Source organism: Rosa chinensis, chromosome 7 (assembly GCF_002994745.2).
Source record: "Rosa chinensis cultivar Old Blush chromosome 7, RchiOBHm-V2, whole genome shotgun sequence".
Classification (NCBI taxonomy): Eukaryota; Viridiplantae; Streptophyta; class Magnoliopsida; order Rosales; family Rosaceae; genus Rosa; species Rosa chinensis.
The window spans coordinates 41,941,901-41,962,993 of record NC_037094.1 but is presented as its reverse complement, the minus strand read 5'-3'; the positions used below and the strand labels follow the sequence as shown (position 1 = coordinate 41,962,993).

General features: G+C 36.8%; 4 protein-coding genes and 1 non-coding gene across 5 annotated transcripts; 3 read left to right on the top strand and 2 right to left on the bottom strand.

Annotated features, from left to right (window-relative positions):
• The first annotated feature begins 680 nt into the window (after nt 1–680).
• LOC112176766 (transmembrane 9 superfamily member 1) lies at nt 681–6,497 on the top strand. The gene is made up of 12 exons (XM_024314835.2): nt 681–949; nt 1,777–1,969; nt 2,067–2,171; nt 3,240–3,257; nt 3,340–3,437; nt 3,533–3,685; nt 3,794–3,928; nt 4,038–4,204; nt 4,486–4,580; nt 4,727–5,100; nt 5,568–5,841; nt 5,972–6,497. The coding sequence occupies exons 1-12, from the start codon at nt 854–856 to the stop codon at nt 6,037–6,039; spliced, it is 1,776 nt and encodes a 591-aa protein (XP_024170603.1). The 5' UTR covers nt 681–853; the 3' UTR covers nt 6,040–6,497.
• Nucleotides 6,498–8,504: 2,007 nt separating this feature from the next.
• On the top strand, nt 8,505–11,000 carry LOC112177932 (vacuolar-processing enzyme). Its single transcript, XM_024316167.2, has 8 exons — nt 8,505–8,689; nt 8,946–9,110; nt 9,289–9,445; nt 9,568–9,656; nt 9,786–9,985; nt 10,291–10,339; nt 10,425–10,637; nt 10,740–11,000. Exons 1-8 carry the CDS (start codon nt 8,525–8,527, stop codon nt 10,998–11,000), a joined length of 1,299 nt encoding a protein of 432 aa, XP_024171935.2. The 5' UTR covers nt 8,505–8,524.
• A 1,706-nt stretch (nt 11,001–12,706) lies between these two features.
• Nucleotides 12,707–12,779, bottom strand: TRNAA-UGC. The gene has a single exon. It is a non-coding gene; the product is annotated as a tRNA-Ala (tRNA).
• Nucleotides 12,780–13,038: 259 nt separating this feature from the next.
• On the top strand, nt 13,039–13,753 carry LOC112178773 (ferredoxin-1). Its single transcript, XM_024316989.2, has one exon. The coding sequence runs from the start codon at nt 13,117–13,119 to the stop codon at nt 13,543–13,545; it is 429 nt and encodes a 142-aa protein (XP_024172757.1). The 5' UTR covers nt 13,039–13,116; the 3' UTR covers nt 13,546–13,753.
• Nucleotides 13,754–13,791: 38 nt separating this feature from the next.
• LOC112178772 (MLO-like protein 4) lies at nt 13,792–21,002 on the bottom strand. The gene is made up of 15 exons (XM_024316988.1): nt 20,679–21,002; nt 20,436–20,493; nt 20,101–20,327; nt 19,902–20,018; nt 19,756–19,816; nt 19,027–19,118; nt 18,307–18,381; nt 17,095–17,180; nt 16,414–16,463; nt 16,198–16,238; nt 15,906–16,076; nt 15,772–15,807; nt 15,110–15,177; nt 14,819–14,879; nt 13,792–14,540 (listed from the first exon to the last, which is right to left on the bottom strand). The coding sequence occupies exons 1-15, from the start codon at nt 20,802–20,804 to the stop codon at nt 14,121–14,123; spliced, it is 1,689 nt and encodes a 562-aa protein (XP_024172756.1). The 5' UTR covers nt 20,805–21,002; the 3' UTR covers nt 13,792–14,120.
• Nucleotides 21,003–21,093: the final 91 nt, after the last annotated feature.

Here is a 21,093-nt window from a genome sequence, read left to right as displayed (position 1 = left end):
TTTTTGAAGGATTTAAAGTAAATTTTTTATTTGGTTCAAGTAAGGGTACAAGGATAATACATGAGCAATTTTTTTATTTGGTATGGTTACATAATAAAAAAATAAAATTATGTATTTTAGTAGCATATCTTAGCATATATGATCATTTTGGTAATTATACCTACCTAAAGCACTTTTGCCTTGCAACTTACCAAACACTTAGAAATTGTTTTTTGTTCTCACAACACTTTTAAAAACAGTTTACCAAACACCTCAGCTGCTTCTTCTCACAACAGGTTCAGAAGTGCTTTCTCTCACAGCAGGTTCGGAAGTGCTTCTTCTCACAGCACAGCAATCCCAAACTAAGCCTCTATGTCTTCTAATCATTTATATAAAGAGACCTCTATTATTAATGAAAGTATGACTCAATTCTCTCCCAATTAAATTTTCCTTAAACAGAAAAAGAATTTTCAGGATCTTTTGTGTTTTTTTGGGTGTGTGAATGGGAAACAATCTTTTTTATTTTTTTTATTTTTGGGTGTGTGAATGGGAAACAATCTTGGTTGAAGAAGAATTACCACAAGAAAAGGAAAGAATTTAGACGGAAGAATTTACCAAGTGGGCCTAATTTGCGCAATTGAGAGGTAGAGAAAGCCCAAGAAATGCAAAAAGGATTTAAAAGTAATAAAAGAAAAGCAAATCTGCAATCTGCCGTTCGCCCATTTGGTGAGAGAAAAATTAAAAATTGAAGATGCGTTCGGAAGTCGCGACTCTCTCTTTCTGAAGAAGACTTTGTTTTGAGCTTTGAGCGATTGAGAGTAGCAGTGGCCGATCACACCTTCCCTTCAGATCCCCACCCGCGCCGGCGTCCGCCATGTTCCCCGCCGTTGGATCTCTCTCACTCTTCGCCTTCGCCTTCGCTTGTCTTCTCCTCTCCCCCATAGCCTTCGCCTCCGAGGCAGATCACAAGGTAAACCCTAGCCTTCCACACTCCTCCTAGATCTCTCTCTTCTTTTGATTCCCCCGTTCAGATCTGTCAATTCATGATGCGATTGTTTTTCTTAGGGTTAGATCTCAACTCTGTTTTCTGCATTAGTCATCGTTTCGGCATTTGCTTGTGTTTGGTATTACGCGTGCATTTGAGTAGGTTTAATCATATACGGCGAGGCTAGTTCTTGTGTTGTAATCACGTAATTTAGCTCATTGTTAAAGGAGCTGAAGCTGGATCTGATTCCGACGGGAGTTTTGAAATTGTTGATGAGTTGTGATATGAGCAACTTCTGTCATTGTTGACGGCACCCTCCTTTGATTATTCATGCATTCTGTGTTAAAAGAAAGGCTAATAATATGTTTTTCGGCGTTGTGCCGGCTAATCATCACTGCTACAATCAAAACTGAGCTGCAGATTGACCTGATTAGCTCCATTGCATACGGCTGGTTCTCTTCTTTATAGATGGAAATGATACGAGGCTAAATTTGTTTTCTATCTTCATTATTCACCTCCGATTTGACATTGACTGTGTTGAATTTAATTCGACACCCTTGTGTTGAATAGATCTAAGTTCGCTCCATTTCCTGCACTTATTTGACAATTGGTTTTGGATTGATTTATGCTCTGTTTATAGTGAAATATACACAAGCTCATTGTAATGGAGTGTCTAAGCCATGTCTGAGGTCAAATTGGACTAAACCATTGTTTTCTTCTTTTTCTTTCCCCACATATTGTGATTCTGTCTCTTACCTTGCTAACTCTTTGGTGAAAGTCTGACTTACAATATTCCCTTGTTTCTTCTGCAGTATCAAACAGAAGAACCAGTTACCCTTTGGGTAAACAAAGTTGGCCCTTATAACAATCCACAAGAAACATACAACTACTACAGTCTTCCTTTCTGTCATCCATCTGATCATGCTGCTCACAAATGGGGTGGTCTTGGTGAAGTCCTGGGTGGAAATGAACTTATTGATAGCCAGATTGACATAAAGTTCGGAAGTATGTGTACTTCCTTTTTACGCCTATGTCTTTGTTTATGCCATTAGATTGTGGGTAAGTAATTACAACTGGATTTATTTAATTTTTCTCTGTGCAGAAAATGTGGATAGGGCTACCATTTGTCCACTTGAACTTGATGATCATAAGGTTAAACAATTCAAGGATGCAATTGAGAATAGCTACTGGTTTGAGTTTTTCATGGGTATGTTCTGCATATTCTCTTAAATTATTACAAGTACTGATTCAAATTAGATTTACTCAAAGTAGGGTACTTTTGGAAGCATATGAAACATCTGTTGCAATTCCTGAATCCACATTCTGAAACATCGATATTATGATATCTAAAAAGTTAACAGTTACTGGCTTGCTTTCCCTATTGGTATCATCGCATTGTATTTTTTGATATCAATTGGTATGGGATGTCTTGAAAATGTTGAAAGATGAAGCTGAATGTAATGCATGGGAGAGATGGAAGTGGGTTGCTAGTAGCGCTGAAGTAGTCCAGAAGGAAAGCAGACTTTTGAATCAATATTACGACAATGCGACATTTACCTGTCTGTGTTTGTCACAGGATAATTCATGCAACAATAATAGATAATTAGGTTTCTCCATAGTCAGAATTAAGCATTTGTATTTCTGTGCCTTGGGTGGAGATCTCTGCCCATGATTTAATGCCATGAACATTTTCGTATCCATTATCTTATTGTTCTCAACATAGAGTGCGCTGTGACACACTGGAAACGTGTGGAACCTAGTTGTTTAAGGCAATTACAATCAATTCGTACTGATAATAATATTTCATGACTGGTATAATGTTAGCATAGACATAGTAAATGCTAAAAATGTATCTGAAATGATAATAAGTTAAAAACAAATTTCAAAATTATCTGTCTCTCAGGGTTTCTTTCTCTCTTTTCCGGACTTTGACAATAATCATGCATAAGATGAGGATGTAAATATAACTTTGATGTTGACTGCTTGTAAATTTTAGTTCAATAATCATTTTACATGTACGTATAAAATTTGTTACAAGTTTTTCTTCCTTAAACAATAGAAAACTTCCAAGTTGCTGTATGTGTGTTCACCATCAATATAATGGCAAAAGGTCAAATAGTGTATGAATGTGGATCTCTGTCTGGTGGTGCTATGATTGTTTATTATCTTTGTGTTTTTCAGTAATTTTGTTTCTATCTTGGGGCATTTTCTTACCCTAGCTTGCATGTTTTGCATGGTATCTCCTTGGACTTTTCGGTGCTGGATACAAGTTCAGATGATCTGCCTTTATGGGGTATGCAGTAAAGTCCTCTCTTTAAATTTAAGTTGTGTATAATTTATCTTCTGATTAAATTGATCTTCTCATTATGTTTTAGGCTTTGTTGGTGAGTTGCACCAGGATAAGAACAGTGAAAATGGCAAACATGTTCTTTACACGCATAAAAGTATTATTATTAAGTACAATAAAGATCAGGTTTGTGGTTCTTTAATTTGATATGGATTCTAGAGATAATTCATATAAGTTTGATTTATCATTTTTGTTAATATCTTAATTTTTAATTTTTGTAGATAATTCATGTCAATCTCACTCAAGATAGTCCAAAGCCTCTGGAAGCGGGAAAAAAATTGGATCTGACTTACTCTGTCAAATGGATTCCAACCACTATCACCTTTGCACGTCGATTTGATGTTTATTTGGACTACCCATTTTTCGAGCACCAAGTAAGATTTTATCATGTGTTTATCTAAATTGCTCCGCAACCATGCAAGTACCAGTGTACCTTTTTTTGGATTTTTTTTTGAGATCTATGTCCATCTTATAATATGCAGATCCATTGGTTCTCCATTTTCAATTCGTTCATGATGGTTATATTCCTCACTGGTCTGGTGTCAATGATACTGATGCGCACTCTTAGGAATGACTATGCAAAATATGCTCGGGAAGACGATGACCTAGAGACACTGGTGATGATCTTTGACTTCTATTTGTATCATTACTTTTCCTTGTTTGACATAAATAGAATAGATTCCAACTATTGACATGTGGTTACGCTTTTGTATATATCTTTTGTAGGAAAGAGATGTTAGTGAAGAGTCTGGCTGGAAACTTGTGCATGGGGATGTTTTTCGACCTCCTCGGAGTTTGGTTATTCTTTCAGCTGTAGTTGGCACGGGAGCACAGTTGGCGTTGCTCGTTCTCCTTGTCATTTTACTGGCAATTGTTGGGATGTTGTATGTCGGGTATGTTGACAGCTTGCTGAAAGATGCTTGCTTTCTTATTTTCTTCGGTTATTGTTTTTTATTATTATTATGAATCAGTATGAACATTCATGTTTGTGTTTGTATACATGTCTGTAATTGGCGGAAGCCCAACCTATCACAATCAGATAATAATTAGTTTTATGTCTTGATATCGTCTCATAGTGTTCATCTTAATAACTCTCAGTGGTTAGAATTAGGAGGAATTGCTAAAATTTTTGTGAATATGTTATATCTTACATAATTTTTTTCTGGTGGCTCAGGAGAGGTGCAATTGTTACAACTTTCATAGTGTGTTACGCTCTCACATCTTTCATTTCTGGTTATGTAAGTGGTGGGATGTATTCACGGCATGGGGGTACGTATCTGCCTATTGGTTGTTTTTGTTTATTTTCAGATTCTTAACCGTCTTGCTTTCTTTCTTTAATCACGGTGTTATGAACTTTAGTACATTCTGAAAGCTTGTTTTTGGGTATTTCTCAAGTGTGATGCTGTTTGTCTCAGGTAAAAACTGGATAAAGTCGATGATTCTCACAGCATCTCTATTTCCATTTATGTGCTTCGGAATTGGGTTTGTCTTGAATACAATTGCTATATTCTACGGGTCTCTAGCAGCTATACCATTCGGCACTATGGTAGTTGTCTTTGTCATTTGGGCTTTCATCTCGTTTCCTCTAGCGCTTCTTGGTACAGTTGTTGGAAGAAACTGGAGTGGTGCTCCTAATAATCCATGTCGTGTTAAAACTATTCCTCGTCCGATTCCTGAGAAAAAATGGTATTTGACGCCATCTGTGGTGTCGATGATGGGAGGACTTTTACCTTTTGGAAGCATATTCATCGAAATGTACTTTGTCTTCACGTCCTTCTGGAATTACAAGGTAAACTCGGCCACCCGCATATGTTTGTTGCTGATGGAATACATTACATAGATAATGATTAAGGTGCATATATAGGACATTCTTTAAAGTAAAATTACAAAAGTTGGAGTTACTATGACATTTCTCGATCATTGAACTTTATGTAAGGATGTTAACATGAGTTTCAATGGCTTACTGTGTGTCTGTAAAACAATGAGTCATGATGGGCTTCAGTGCCTGAAGCATGCTGGGAATCATTTATTTGTCAATACTGGATTAAGTTTAAAATAGGATACTTTTCTGTACATGTTAAAGCTGAAATCTTAAACATGGAATAGACCACTTGGCAGGATTTAGTAATTATCAAGTTCTATGCTACATGTGAGAATTTTCATTGTTAGAAAGCTTTTAATGCATAATGGAGTTCTTATTGACCCACTGCTCAGCATTAAAATAATGTTTCTCTTGCTCTTTGTGGCTCTGAACAGGTGTACTACGTCTATGGTTTTATGCTTCTTGTGTTTCTGATTCTCATCATTGTTACTGTATGCGTGACGATTGTGGGGACTTACTTCTTGCTTAATGCTGAGAATTACCACTGGCAATGGACGTCTTTCTTTTCTGCTGCATCGACAGCTGTGTACGTGTACTTGTATTCAATATATTACTACTATGCAAAGACGAAGATGTCAGGTTTCTTCCAGACGAGCTTCTATTTTGGATACACTCTGATGTTTTGCCTCGGCTTAGGAATCCTCTGTGGTAAAATTTTCTTGTTTTCATTGATTTTTGGTATAATGCAACACCTTTGATTGAAGTTCCAATAGAGACCCATTGAAAATAATGAATAATATTCAGGTTTCATATCTTTTCCCTTTTGAATGTTTTGTAGGAGCTGTTGGATATTTGGGTTCAAATTTGTTTGTGAGGAGGATCTACAGAAACATCAAATGCGACTAGAATTTCTGTAATGGGACCAGATGGAGCTTCCCTGTGTAGAATGGTCTGTTGTTGAGGCAAAACATTCATGTAGGACAACATGCGGTGAGGAATGGGGACTTGATAATGTCATGGGTGGAAATCACAGGGTGCGAGGATGGGGATGTATTTTTTCTCTGGACTAGGGGAAAGCCCTGAGATTTTCCTTTTTGTTTTCCCCGGCTGTAAGTGAAGGCCTTAATTTAGATTCGCAGATATTGTTTTATAATCTAAGAAAGTTAAGTTAGCAGATGTCATTGAACTCTTGTTATTTTATTATTTTCTTTTTCCTACCTTTTACAAAATAGGTTGCCCCATTACTCTTTCTATCTCCACGTCTTTGGGATGAACGAAAGGAGGGGAAATGAACTTTGTGCTTCTGAGTTATGTAACGACTTGTGAATTTTGATTCTATCTTATATACCTTGCATGTATGTATCTCTCTGTCTGAATTCACAATTGTGATATCTTGTGTTTCTTTTCATTGTGGCATCTGAAATGTGTGGCTGATAAAGAGAATGAACACAGGATGTGTTGCCCAAGAGTTATGATCACTTGGTACTTGACAAGAATCTATTTAAATTGCTTGTGCAAAATCGACTGGATCCATCCAAAACTTTCTGAAAGGATACATTGCTGGATTTGTAACCATAAATAGGTATGACGGGAAGCTTGTTGGTCAAGTGTTCAATATGTGCTTGAATACTTTTCCTCCCTCCCAGATATAAACAAACCTGACCTTGTACAGGCCAAGTGATGTATATCATGACAAGTGAGGGGAGGATGGTGACCAAGTCGTCGTTCCTTGAGGACGTGGCGCAGGCCATGTCAGCTACCCAATCATGTTATGACATGTAACCTATCCATGTTTAATCGAGGAGACCAAGATGCTATCCGTTCTTAGCATAATTTATTTATTTATTAAAATAAAATAAAAATATATATAGAAAATTTCTAATGGGACACATAACCTACTAATTAAAATTAAAATGAAGTCATTATAATGAGAACTAGTTAAAAATTTTCTAATCAACGGTTTGAGAGGTCTACTTTTCGATTACATGAAACATGCACATGATTTCCTATTCACGTAAATATGGGTGCAGAACAACAAAGAACAACTTATCTTCCAAAAGGCAGATTTACCTTCTGTGCCTCATGAATCAATACAATACTCACATTTCATCTGCAACAACTGGAATTTCATACGTTCAACAATTGCTATCTCTATCACAAACAACAGATAATATGTCAATTGCTATCTAAAATTGATTGATTGGTAAAAATAGAGAGCTAAAGCTCATATTTTTGTATTTTGATGAGGAAACTATATTAATTAACAAGCACAGGTTGCAAGGGGTATTCTTAATTAACTATAATGTACGTATTTCTATATATACGAGGCTTTGTAAGTTGTAACTGATGAGTTGAAAAATACGTACATTATAGTTAATTAAGAATACCCCTTGCAAGTTGCAACCTGTGCTTGTTAATTAATATAGTTTCCTCATCAAAATACAAAAATATGAGCTTTAGCTCTCTATTATTACCAATCGATCAATTTTAGATTGAATGCTGTGATTGTGGCGTTTACTTGAATATTAATAAGATACACCACATGCAAAAATTTATGGTTTTTGAGGATAAATGTACTGCAATAGTGCAATTACTTAACTCTTATTAACAATATATTGTTTACGTATATTTTCATATATACCTCTAAGTCTGATAACGTACATAAAATTGTTAAAACAAACGACATGATGTTAACGGATTAACATCACCCGCGTGCTCCAAACTTGGAAATTAGTAATATTGCAGAGATGATCTGTATATGTTCAATCCTTTCTTCCAACGTTGTACACTTTGCCATATATATTAGATATCCTGACTCAAATTTGTTCTCTTGGAGTTTGGACTCGTTTGGAAAACCATTTGACTGAGTTGAGAGTAAAACGTATATTGTGCTTTTCTTGGAATCGGGAAATTGAGCTCTTACTAATTGAAACTGACTCATAATTAATTACTTATACTTCAAATCTTGTCAGGAGGATTGACCAAAAGGGAAATTAAAAGGAGAATTGCGAGTCCATGATCGATCACTTTGTCCTTCTTCTAGTTCATATCAGAGGTTTGATTTCAACCATTGATTTTGCAACCATGAAACTCTATAAATTAATAGTCGGCTAGCTACTTCCTTAATTTTAATCGGAACTACATATAGACCTTAAGTACTGAAAATCTGAGTGCAGTATCTAGCTACTAGAAGTCTAGAAGTGGTCTTCCTGCAAGTTCTCTGAGATCATGTTCTTTTGTTATGTAGTTGAATTGGTTTGTACCAAGTGTTGATTTTCAAAAGTATCTTTGATGAAAAAAGAGACAAATTTTATTCTGTAACATATATTCTCCCTGTCGTTGATATATGTAATAGTGCATAATTTTCTTGGTCCTTTTTTTGCAGGTCACTATGATCCTAATCACAAGGCCTCGCTATGTTTTACTATTCCTTGCATTACTGAGTTTGACATCCATTTCACCATCATCATCATCAAAAGTGGAAGATATCAGCAACGGAACAAGATGGGCAGTTCTGATTGCTGGGTCAAGAGGATATGATAACTATAGGCATCAGGTTAGATTTGCTAGATCATTTATCTCTTTAGTACCAAAAGTTTTATTTTCAATTTTTCACATAATTCTCTTAGTCATGTACACATGTAGATCGCTGAACTCCGGAATAACTGAGACCGGCCTTTCTTCTGGTAAAATGGCGATCGATCAGTGAATGTCTTAATTAGTGTAGTGATTAGCACATACATATACTCGATCGATCTTTTGTTAGTAAGTAATTGAAGTTAACACAGTTGTTGTGCTACCTATGTATGTAGGCTGATGTATGCCATGCATACCAGATACTGAAGAAAGGTGGACTCAAAGATGAGAATATCATTGTGTTCATGTATGACGATATTGCATTCAACCCAAAAAATCCTAGACCTGGTGTCATTATCAACAAGCCAGGTGGAAATGATGTTTATCAAGGAGTTCCCAAGGTCAGTAATTTCTATTATCCAGTTCATTATTACCACCTAGCTAGCTATCATTTTATCAATTACCACTGTCGATCATTTATTTAATTACCACCTAGCTAGCTATCATTTTATCAATTACCACTGTCGATCATTTATTTAACTATTTTTTAATCTTTTTTTTTTTTTTTTTCCTTTGCAGGACTATACAGGAAAGGATATTAATACTCACAACTTCTATGCTGTTCTTCTTGGCAACATAAGTGGCCTCACTGGTGGTAGAGGCAAGGTTCTAAATAGCGGTCCAAACGACCACGTTTTCATTTATTACGCTGACCATGGCAGCCCTGGGATGGTTGGTAAGTAACTTGTCTTAATCTTCATTTTATTTAGTCATCCCAAATAACTTTAATGGGGATAAATTAACGCGCATAAGCTAGTAATGAAATTTAATATCCGGAGACTATACTTTGTATTTTAGGCATGCCAATTGCAGGTGATTACGTATATGCTAAAGATCTCATAGATGTGCTGAAGAAGAAGCACGATGCCAAAGGTTACAAAAGCATGGTAATTAGGCTTAGCAGCCTTATATATTTTTTATATGTTTAATTTTTTCAGTTTTGGGTACGTAAAAAGTTTAGTTAAAATCCATTAATTGATTTTGTTAATTATTTATGCAAATTGCAAAATCTTTAGGTGTTTTATATGGAAGCTTGCGAGTCTGGGAGCCTGTTTGAGGGCATCCTTCCCAACAATATAAGCATATACGCAACTACAGCAGCAAATTCAAAAGAGAGCAGTTGGGGATTCTATTGTCCTGGAGACTTCCCTAGTCCTCCTCCAGGATATGACGTTTGCTTGGGAGACTTGTATAGTATTTCTTGGCTTGAGGATTGGTATATATGCAACAGTTCTTGTTGTCACATACATTCATCATTAATATTTATCTTCTAGTAGCCTTCTTTTAACTGGTCTTATACTTGAGGATAATATTGTTGCTATCTTGTCGAAAATAGTATTTTAATTAATATGTTGTATACGTTGCTTCCAGACTATAGCAATAAGCTTGAACTGCGCAAAAACCAAATTTAGCATCGGCCCTAATGGATCTGCTTTTGAAGTCGATGTACATATTAGACTGTGTTAAATACTTATATCCATAATTTTAACTTTTTTTCTCTCTTTTTATTCATGTGAACAGTGACAAGCATGACTTGAGGAAAGAAACTTTGGCGAAGCAATATGAAGTGGTATTTAAGTACCCTTTAATTCTAAGTGACTAATTTTCAGGCACGCAAACATATACATTGTCATGATCGTTTAGTACTTTCACAGGTCCGAAGGAGAACAGCAAATGGCTACTTAGATTCAAGCCATGTCATGCAATTTGGGAATAAGAGACAAAGCGAGGATTTCATCTTCACTTACATGGGTACAAATCCTGAAAATGATAACTATACTTACTTCAAGTACACGGCATCACCAGCGACCTCAAGGCCAAGGGTTGTCAGCCAACGCAACGCAGACCTCCTCCATCTTCGGTACAAGGTTGGTTATAAGCTGCATTCAAGCTATCAATTTGAATATTTGATTAATTAAATTTTCCAGAATATGAATATTCTCAAATTTGGATGCTATTACATTTACTAGTTCGACAATGCTCCCGATGGCTCCGATGTGAAGCTTGAAGCTCACAAACAGCTCATTGATGAAATTTCTCGGAGGAAAAAGGTGGATCATAACATAAAGCAGATAGGGAAGCTTTTGTTTGGGTATGACAAGAGTTCAGAAGTGATGAAGAATGTTAGGACTCCGGGGGAACCTCTAGTAGATGATTGGGACTGCTTTAAGATGCTTGTAAGACCTAAGCACCATAGTTATATATTACTCGCAAAAGAAATGCAGCCTTAGTCAAGCATATACGTGTATATTTAGTAGTGTTTTGACTGATTGACAATCGTTGATTGATGTGAGGTTTATAATGAGTCTCACACCAATTAAAAATTCAACTCGTCCATTCATTGATGCTAGAAAAACACTAATTGAAAACATAATTCAGTGATTTTATCACATTACTGCTGGCTAATTATTTTTAAATCTTTCATGCAGGTGAAAACTTATGAGAAACACTGTGGATTTTTATCAAGTTATGGAAGGAAACACACCAGAGCTATTGCCAACATGTGCAATACTGGAGTTACGCCGGAACAAATGGCTGCTGCATGTGTTCAAACCTGTCATATGAAATCCCCTCTCTCTTAATTCCCTTGCTATACCATAAAGTGATTAATGAAAAAATTGATATCACATGGGATATTAACCTGTCATGTGTTCCCATATGATTCGATCGTTACTGTTGTATGTGAATGCAGCAGTGTTTACATAATTACATGCATGCGCACTAGTGTTGGCCGCCTTTTAACAAGAAAAAAAAGACATTTGAGATTATTAAGCTCTATTCTTGGACTTTCTCGTATAACAATGCGGTCTAGTTTGCATACCTTAAAAGGTTCATTTTATATAATGAATGACAATTTATCTGTTGGATGTCATTTTACATTGTAATTAACTTTCTAATTTTCACGAGAGGGTAAGTATTATATTACACTTTCCTCCTCATCAATCATTTTACCTATCAACTCTACATTACCACGTGGTCAGGCATTTGACTCGACGATGACAAAATGACGATAAATTTAACCAAATTCAAGAAAGATTGCCAACATAAAGTCTCTACTTTGACTCGACGATGACAAAATGACGATAAATTTAACCAAATTCAAGAAAGATTGCCAACATAAAGTCTCGACATATGACATCGAGACTTGCATGAAATATCCATTTCTAATGTTTGAAATTCCTCCGCAGTGATAAAGTAATTTGAGGTCTACAACTAAAACTAATTTGTAATGGATGGAGCTAGTTGACCCAAATTCTTATAAAATCCATAGGCATTGTCCCAATTTTCTGATGTGGGATTCATACTCTCAAAATCAAGGTGAATTAAGGGGGAGGGGGTCTCATATGACAATTAACCATTAATAATCCCAGCTTTTGGCTTTTGTTTTGGTCCATACGAACAATCCTAGCTAGATCTAACCAAAAGCCAATTAACGGCTGTGATATCGATTCACAAGGTAAAGTTTTTGGATCTTGTTTGAATATCATTCATACAAGATAGGGAATCAATACCAAGCGCATGCCTCACCCTTGATGGGTTCTTGGGGTACTTTTGGGGGGTAATTAAGGTGGAGTCTGAGAGTTAATGTGGGGTTTGGGAAGAAGGATGGGGTTCTGGGTGGGTTTAGGGATGAGGATAAGTTGATAGTTAAGGTGAGGGTTTTGTGGGGATTGAGAGGAATTTGGGGAGGACATAATTGGAGAGAAGATATCACACTCAATACATTGAGAAAGATGGAGTCTTTCTTAAACCCTAAAATGTGTGAATGGGATACGGTGTTAAACCCTGAGAACTCAAACCAAATCAACCTTTAATTTTGTGGATCCTATTCTGTGTTATACGGAAACTTCCAAGTACGGATCTCGTTTGGAGGTTTGTGACCTCACTCACCCTAGCTATTCATAATCCAAACGGGTTGACGGGAAAATGAAAAATTTGGAGATGCAGGGGATCGAACCCTGTGCCTCTCGCATGCAAAGCGAGCGCTCTACCATTTGAGCTACATCCCCAAGTTCAGGCCTCTTCCTGTTTCGTACTTACTTGAGAATGAGTACATAAGACTAGGAGCGTGGCCACCACAGGTAGTCACTCACCCAGTGACCACTAAAGTTGGGAAACTCCACATGTGGTTGGTCCTATGGTGATAATGAAAAGATAAAAGTAGCCACAATGTGTTGCCACGTGGCAGATAAGGGTTGATTGCCACTTCATTTGCAGCCACTTCATTTGCACAAGCCATCCCCTTATCAATACTCTACTAAAAGCCTTTCCCCCTCTCTCTTAGCTTCCTTCATTCTTCATTCCTAGTAGCTAGCAACCACACAAGCAAGCCAAGCAGCAGCAATAATGGCGGCTCTCTCCGGCACCATGGTCAGCACCTCCTTCATCCGTGGGCAGCCCATGAGCAGCCTCAGGTTGGCCCCCAACGTGGGTCAGGCCCTTTTCGGGTTGAAGGCCAACCGTGGCGGCCGTGTTGCCATGGCTGCATACAAGGTCACGCTCAAGACCCCTGAAGGCGTTTCCGAGTTCGAGTGCCCTGATGATGTCTACATTCTCGACGCCGCCGAGGAGGCCGGTCTTGACCTCCCGTACTCTTGCCGCGCCGGTTCTTGCTCTTCCTGCGCCGGAAAGGTTGTTGCTGGCAGCGTCGATCAGTCTGACCAGAGTTTCCTTGATGATGACCAGATAGACGGTGGATTTGTCCTCACCTGTGTCGCCTATCCTTCCTCTGATGTTACACTCGAAACCCACAAGGAAGAGGAGCTCACTGGTTAATCACTTCACCATCATCAACTCCATCGAATCACAGTGCTATAATTCATTTCAGTCTTTTTCCATTACTATGTTTTGATGTGGCTTAGGGGTCTCTAAATGAGTTTCTTAATGTTTTTCTACTCTCATTTTCTAGTATGATAAATTATTGTACCCTTGTATGGATTTTCTGTCTCTTGTAATCTCTCTATATCTTTCACTCTCTCACTCACACTGTCTCGCACACATAGCTACCTCAAGTCAAGGATATTTCAATCAGTTTGTACATACATTACTTGTCAGAACTTACGTTCAGCTCTTGAGCCATTATTCTCAACATAAACACCCACATGGTACATTCAACTCACCACCGCTCTAGTTTATCTGAATTTTCGAGATAACTCCATCCCAAAAAATTATATGAAACCAAACTTGGCCAAGCTACAGTGACAAGTGGAGAAACTATATTATCTGAAACAACCCTAAAAGGAGTATCAACTTTTTGTTCCGGTTGATTGCCTTCACCATCTTCTTCACCGGTGATGCACTAATGCTTAGGTTCTAAAAAACATAAGTTCTTGAGTTACAAGTCTAAGAACTTATGTTTTCTGAAACAACTCTAATAAAGTATCCACTTTTTCTTCTACTCCATTAATGCTGTCATCATCTTCTTCGCTGGTGGTAGGACGTTGTGATGCACTGATGCTTACCGAGTCAGCTAAATACTCTGCCACCTGGAACGAGTATTCATGTTGAGGCAGGTCTGTAGTCTCAAGAACAGCGTGAGGCTGTTCCATTGGTGCTACAGTTACTTGATGTTGGGAGTCCAAGGAAGAGCTCCGAGATAAAGTGCCAGATGCAACTGTGATCTCATCCCTCTCATCAATTGTTGTGTCAAGTGAACAAACTGATCTTGCAGCATGCGAGTGTTTAGACCTCTCCTTTACTCTCTTGCACCAACTATGGAGTGATTCTCTGACACTCTCAGCAACCAGAGCTTTCTTACACCGGGATCCCATCTGAAATCATCAAACGCCAAAAACTGAATTATCAAACTACTCAGATCAATTCATGCGAGTTAAATTACTTCTAATCTTCATTCTCATCCTGACAACCCTACGTTCCTTTAAATTAGAAATCCCAAGGGTCATTTGACTAAAGGGAATTTGTCCGGTCATGTGCATTGGGCACATAGAGTTCACTTGTTGCGCTGGATACTATTTATACTTGTTTTCTTATTCAATGATGAGTTTATGACATTGCACTTGTGTTTAATTATTGAAGAGTTCAAGCAAACCTGCGTAACAATGACATTTAGAGGCACTGTGCTGTGACTACACCAGAACTGAACAAGAACACTGCAACCAGAAAAATCAAAAATCAAAAATGTAACACTGATATTTATGGTCCAACAATTCAGTCACTTTATGACAAAAAAGGCGTCCGACAAATTCAGCAGCCTATTACAATGGTTAACAAAATAACACCAAACTATGGCATTATGATCATGTTCATATGTATAAGCAAGAAAAGTGATGCAACTGGAAACTACTGCATTTCAAAGTAGATAAATAAGAAAGGAACATACCCAGAAGCCAACCGAATAACTATCAATACGTGGTTTTTCATGAAGCATGATCTCTCCTTAAGTCCCCACTGCATTTACAAGAGCAAGACTGGAATAAATCCAAATTTACATTACTGAAAAGGCAGCTCGCAACTAAAGAACTATCAAGAAAACCTACTCCTAATTAATGAGCAAAGACGAACAGAATCTTGATAAAACTTCCAATTGCTTGATTGTGAGGAACTTCAACAACTTACATTATACAACTGCAATCCTTCAGAAGTTTAAATACGAACACTGGGGAGGCAATGTATAACAGTTTCTTTACATTATTCTTACCAGGTTCCATTTAATAGCAGAAACAAATGAGCCAAACCGCATTAAACAGAAGACAATTAGCTAATAATCTTCTGTTCTGGAATTGGTTCAAAGAAGGACATTAATTACTTATGTTTTCTTTTTTCTTAAACGAATATCAGGGACTTATGATGTGATTTGTAATAAATGTATCTCTGTAAAGGTAGGTAAAATACAATACTATAGGCATAGGTATTGTATATAATACTTTTTAAGTTGGTAGTTCTGGTAAACTCTCCTTCAGAAGTTTTTTCTTTTGCTTTCATATTTACGAATAAGAAAACATCTCAGAAATTGTCTCTAGTTCCATGAAACTAGTTTCTTACCAAGGACCAAAGAAATGTTGCCATCTCAAAGGCATTCTGCATGCACACAAAAAATAGTGAGGATCAATGTCATTGAAAAGGTAATCTAATTATGAATGATAAATAAGAGTATAAGACACTGGATATATAATAACCTGAAATATGATGAATTGTATCAACCGCAGTAGTATTACTGGTTTCCCAAACCAAAACAAATCGTCACGTGGCTTTACTTCAGTCCCAACAGCCGGCCCTGTTTGTTCTACAATTTCAAGTGCTAAGGAAGAGACAACATGCTGGAGCTTTGTTCCGACCAGCATGACAAGCTTTGGCATGAAAATTATTGAAATAATCCATTAGCAGAATAATGAGCAAGGGAAGTTGTTGCAGGTTTCAACTAGATTTGAGTTTGATATAATGATAACAAGTATATCTATATAAACTTACAATGGCAGGGATGAAGGAAAGCCAAAAATAAATATTCAGACCTGCAGCAAATAGACATCACATAGAAAATAAACCTCCCATGTTTATATATTAAATGTGTTTATTTGTTCATCAAAATATGGGCATGAGGGCCTAGTCTCCCAGCTTCATTGGTTCCAGCCTCCTTTCAAAAGGAAAAAAAAACAAAAAAAAATATTTATTTGCATCTGAACATACCATGAACATTTACGAAAATGCACACTATGGCATAACCCCAAAGTGGCCAGCTGCAAAACAAAAAACTAACTCAGATACCCTCCCAAATAATAAAAAATCTTTGAAAAACCAAATATGCTTTAGACGATAGTGTTAAAGATTATCAATCTCTTCCTTCAATCACTACCAGAATCTCCTCTAGTTTGTCTACTGCCACTTTATCGGTTTCCTAAGATTATGCTTCAGTTTGATTCTGTTGTCAATGTAATCTTATTGATTCTTGTAACGGTCAATACTCACAACTATATAATGCATAGAATGTAATAGCTCAGGATCAAAAGGGAAATCAATTTCAATTTCTACAGATAGTTATAGGATGAATTATGAATAGGAGTAGATCATCCACTCACTATTAGGTTGTTGCTCCTTGTTTATATAAATGTATATATATTTTCGGCAATAACTCAATCTATTAAGTTTTGGAAGAATGCAGAATTACATTTACAGAAGACATCTTTCCCTCTCTCTCTTTTTTTCTTTCCTCTTTTTATTTTTATTTTTTTTATTTGGGTGAAGGTTAGGAAATAGAATAGAACTGCAGTCTTCAAGCACATGAGAAGCACAAAACTAAGCTACTCAAGAAATCAAAATAAGATGTCAAGTAAAATGGAACCAAATCCTGCTTTCCATAAAACTGCGTACCTGATACCAAGAATCCCTTGAAATTCATCTTCCATACTCCGGACCATATATTTATGGAAGTTATAAGAATGGGGAAGTCTGTGCTTCTGCACATTATTTACACACAAGTAAATTGCAACAGAAATCAGTTGAATAATAGCATGATCACAAATCATCAAAAGGGTTTTGAATGAACAAGGGGAGTAAGCCAAAATGCATGGATTAAGTTATGTTAATATCTGCAACTTTGTCTAGATTTCAAATAGTTTAGGTTTCTAGTGCACCTCGAAAGTAAGAAATCGTATCAAGAAACTGTATCCTCTTTATTTATATGCATGTTATCTGAACTGCAAAAGAAATGATGCTCCATCTAGAAAAAATTATTATATCTGAACCTTTTTTCTTTTACTAGCATGTACTTGTATGGATTATAGAAATAAGACCTTATTCAAATCATTCTTCAGTTCTTCACTCATTAGGGTATAAGGACCTTATTCACAAAGTATGTTTGATGGATGCCCACTTTATGTATGTAACTGACAAGTTCAACAAACCAGGGTTAGAATTAAAGTACTAGTGTATGATTCAACTACCTCCATCATCAAGGAGGAATCATTCCTAGACCAGATCCAACCATTGTCTCCCTCCCCCAAAACTACAGGATTTTGCTATCCCATCAAATTACCTTAAGGCTCGTTTGTTTTGCAGATCAGAGGGTTGGGAAATGTGGGTATCAACATGATTGGCAAATGCAGGATTGGGCAAGTTCTTCAATTTGAATAGATATCGAACAACTAAAGTAATATAACTTTATGTAGCAAACTTAAAACAAAGGCTAAAATCTACTCATTTATCAAAGAAAAAAGATAGTCAAACCATAGTAAATCAGCAGTTGGAACATTCATACTTTATCAAGTATTAGTATTATTGATGTATTGTAACTTAGTGGCACACTACATAATGCAACTTTAGGATTTTCTTTTTAACTTAATTTCTGCGGTCCATTTACAATACATAGACATGCAAGTGCGTGACATCCAGTTGCCTCTTTCTTGCAAGTCTAAATTTAGGCACAAGGTTCCTACATATGTCCAGATGTATTGAGTAGAATATAAAAAAATAATGATGCATTTAATCATATGTGTGACTGTATGAGGAAAATGAAAATATGGCTTTGGAATATAACAGGATAGTAACACGCAGAAGCAAGGGCATCTATAATCAAATACCCACAGTGATGAAGCCCAAACGCAGAGCCAAGTAATCCGATCTCTGTATGGAACTCTTAAATTGTCGTAGAAAGCAAAGCTGCACCATTAGGACACAAATAAATCTTTCCTTGTAAACATTTGAAAACCGAACACAACAAAGAGTTGGTAAAAATTGGATGTGTGGGGAACAATAGGCTTGCCTTCACAGTTAAAAAAAGACATGCTGCTGGTTTCTTTAACAGTTCTTGTTCAAAACAAGACTAGGAATTTTAATATCAAGTGTTTGTGATGATGTAAAACCATAAGAGCAAAACTTTGTGGAGAGAAATACAGGACCAATAGGCAATAGCTAGTTGGTTCATAAGAGCAGAACTCATGCAAGGTCCATTAGTTTAGAAAAATCATGAAATGATAGCAGGTTTCTCTGCCCGCAAGTTGCATCACCTTAATTAGAAATTTAGAAGTTGAAGAGGCATAAAAAACTTTACGACTTCTATAAACTTAATTAGATATCTGTGATGATCTTTTGTATTTGACGTGCATTAAATCAAGTAAACTTAACTGGAATGGTAGAGTACCTGTTGTAGGATTCCGCATTAGAGTAATAGTTAAACAATCTTCTTCATTTTCTATCGTGTTTTAGCTTGTTTTAGTAGGTAAAGAAAAGGAAACATATACATTGGTTTTTATAATGAGCACCTCAATCGATACAGAAATGCCCTAATACTAAGGAAGAGGTTACCATCCAAATGAGAATCCGGTGCCTGCTCCACGGATGAGATGTGTGCTGGAAAACAAAGGTAGATTGTCGTCTCATCACCTTGTTTTTCTTCGCTACAGAACAAAACCAAGCTTAGAAGGCGGACTGAGCCAAGATAAATCAATGTATTTTTAAAGAGATGCAAAGATAGGATATGATTCATACGAAGACACAGCAATAGAATATTTAAGAATCAAAGTAACAAAGTGCACAAAACGACTATTGCTCATCTTCTACACGTATACAGCAGAAGATGGATGTTGAACAGTTATATGTGTGAGAATGTGTGAGCCCAAGTAGTGTATTTTCTTGCACAACATTTTGTGTATCTTGGACTCCATGGAAAGTGAACTAATATCCCTTCCCATTCAAAACACTGAAGTAAGGTTCTGGTTGAAGGAACTAGTGAATATTTATTTCCAACCTAGAAGTTCATCCCAACATAAGAACTTCATTTCTTTTGTTCAAGATAATCTCTCTAAGTCCACTTACATGACATCAACGACGAAAAAATTTGTATCAACGCAGAAAGGTATTTCAATTTGTAATCAATCAAAACGATATCATAAGCAATAGGCACGAATTTCAGAAGTCACTAAGTGCTGAACATAGCCTGGAGGCTGCCTAACCATTAAAGCAAAACGAACATTAGTTTTGTAATCAACCAGATCAATATACTAAAATATTGTGAGTTTTTGTTTTGCTGCATACCTTGCAAATTCGCATCAGCCAGTAAGCCAGCTTGATTTTCCCATTTCCTCCAACTGTATATCTGTAAACATGTGCACAAATTCAGGAGGCAGTGGACAAAGAAAGGAGATGCTTCAGTGAGAATGAGGGATATATAAAGATTGCACCTTGCTCATAGCCAAACCAACCGCCACACAACTATACAAGACATGGGTGATCCCAAGAACAAACAAGAACCGGTGCAGCTGCTCCAGTCCCTCATATGAAACAAATGGTTCATGGCCCTGAAATTAACCATTAGAACTGGCAAGGTAAATGAACACATGCATATAAAATTTTAGAATCCACATTGGCAAAGCATTTTACCTCACCACATTGATGAGAAGAAAGATTGATTAATCCTGCTGGAATATCAGTCGCATTGGGAGAAGAAAAAGAACTCTCAAGCTTGACCTTCTCATTGGTGTTGCTGTAATCTTTCTCAGAACATATATAAAATTTGCTGGTGAAAAGAGAAGAGTTTACACATATCTCAGAAATCCACCTTGCGGATTGCGCCAGCAACAAAGATATAAGGCCAAGTAGCATGAGCTCTGCCAGGAAGACCAAAATTTCAATAAAGTGTGAAAAGAAAAGTCCCCAACCCCCCAAGAACATTACACAAAAGCCTAGTCAGGAGTTAAATCCCCAGCTCAATTCACCTTCCTTGATCTTCTCCAACGAAACAAACAGCGCTTTCCTCCTAGTCTTCTTTAACCACTGTACACAAAGATTAATATCAAGAAAAGAGTTGAAAATCATATACAGAAGAAGGCGATGATAAGCGCAACAACATCCCAGCGAACAATAATGGTATTCACGTTCCCTTTCCATTATTTTCTTAACAATCAACCAGTTTGGTAAGAAGAAGCCAGAGGCAGCATTGGTATGAAATGCCTGGTTACCTTTCCAAATCTGTAGATTGACCTTTGCACCAGAAGGCAGACAAAGACCATAACTGTAACAACTGAAGCAACTGAATAAGTTGGTGTCTCGGCCAATGACCTTTGTTGCTGTATCACCTCCTCCATTTTTCTCTCCAACACCAAAACTTAAACTACTCAATTCAGTCCAAGAAGAACAAGAAGAAGAAAGTGAAAGCTAGGCCTAGGACCAGGAAATACATACATACATATGGAGTAGTGTAATATATTAATGTTAAAGTGCAGGTGTATGCATGTGCTTCCTTCTTCTTCCCAACATAGGGGGTCTTCGTTTATTGGTTTTTATTATTATTTTGTTTAAATTGCTTGCTTGTGAGTTGTTATTTAAAATATAACTTATTTTCAAACAGACTCACCTCCCGTTGCTTTGGAGTTT

What these genes read in the sequence shown, in the direction of transcription:
- LOC112176766 (XM_024314835.2), top strand. Translation starts at nt 854, where the DNA reads ATGTTCCCCGCCGTTGGATCTCTCTCACTCTTCGCCTTCGCCTTCGCT. An exon ending in GATTGACATAAAGTTCGGAA is followed by an intron (nt 1,970 to 2,066) that starts GTATGTGTACTT and finishes TTCTCTGTGCAG; the next exon opens with AAAATGTGGATAGGGCTACC. An exon ending in GATGTATTCACGGCATGGGG is followed by an intron (nt 4,581 to 4,726) that starts GTACGTATCTGC and finishes TGTTTGTCTCAG; the next exon opens with GTAAAAACTGGATAAAGTCG.
- LOC112177932 (XM_024316167.2), top strand. Translation starts at nt 8,525, where the DNA reads ATGATCCTAATCACAAGGCCTCGCTATGTTTTACTATTCCTTGCATTA. An exon ending in ATGATAACTATAGGCATCAG is followed by an intron (nt 8,690 to 8,945) that starts GTTAGATTTGCT and finishes CTATGTATGTAG; the next exon opens with GCTGATGTATGCCATGCATA. An exon ending in TGGCAGCCCTGGGATGGTTG is followed by an intron (nt 9,446 to 9,567) that starts GTAAGTAACTTG and finishes TTTGTATTTTAG; the next exon opens with GCATGCCAATTGCAGGTGAT.
- LOC112178773 (XM_024316989.2), top strand. Translation starts at nt 13,117, where the DNA reads ATGGCGGCTCTCTCCGGCACCATGGTCAGCACCTCCTTCATCCGTGGG.
- LOC112178772 (XM_024316988.1), bottom strand. Translation starts at nt 20,804, where the DNA reads ATGGAGGAGGTGATACAGCAACAAAGGTCATTGGCCGAGACACCAACT. An exon ending in CTTCTCATCAATGTGGTGAG is followed by an intron (nt 20,019 to 20,100) that starts GTAAAATGCTTT and finishes GGTTAATTTCAG; the next exon opens with GGCCATGAACCATTTGTTTC. An exon ending in GGCTGATGCGAATTTGCAAG is followed by an intron (nt 19,119 to 19,755) that starts GTATGCAGCAAA and finishes TTTGTTCTGTAG; the next exon opens with CGAAGAAAAACAAGGTGATG.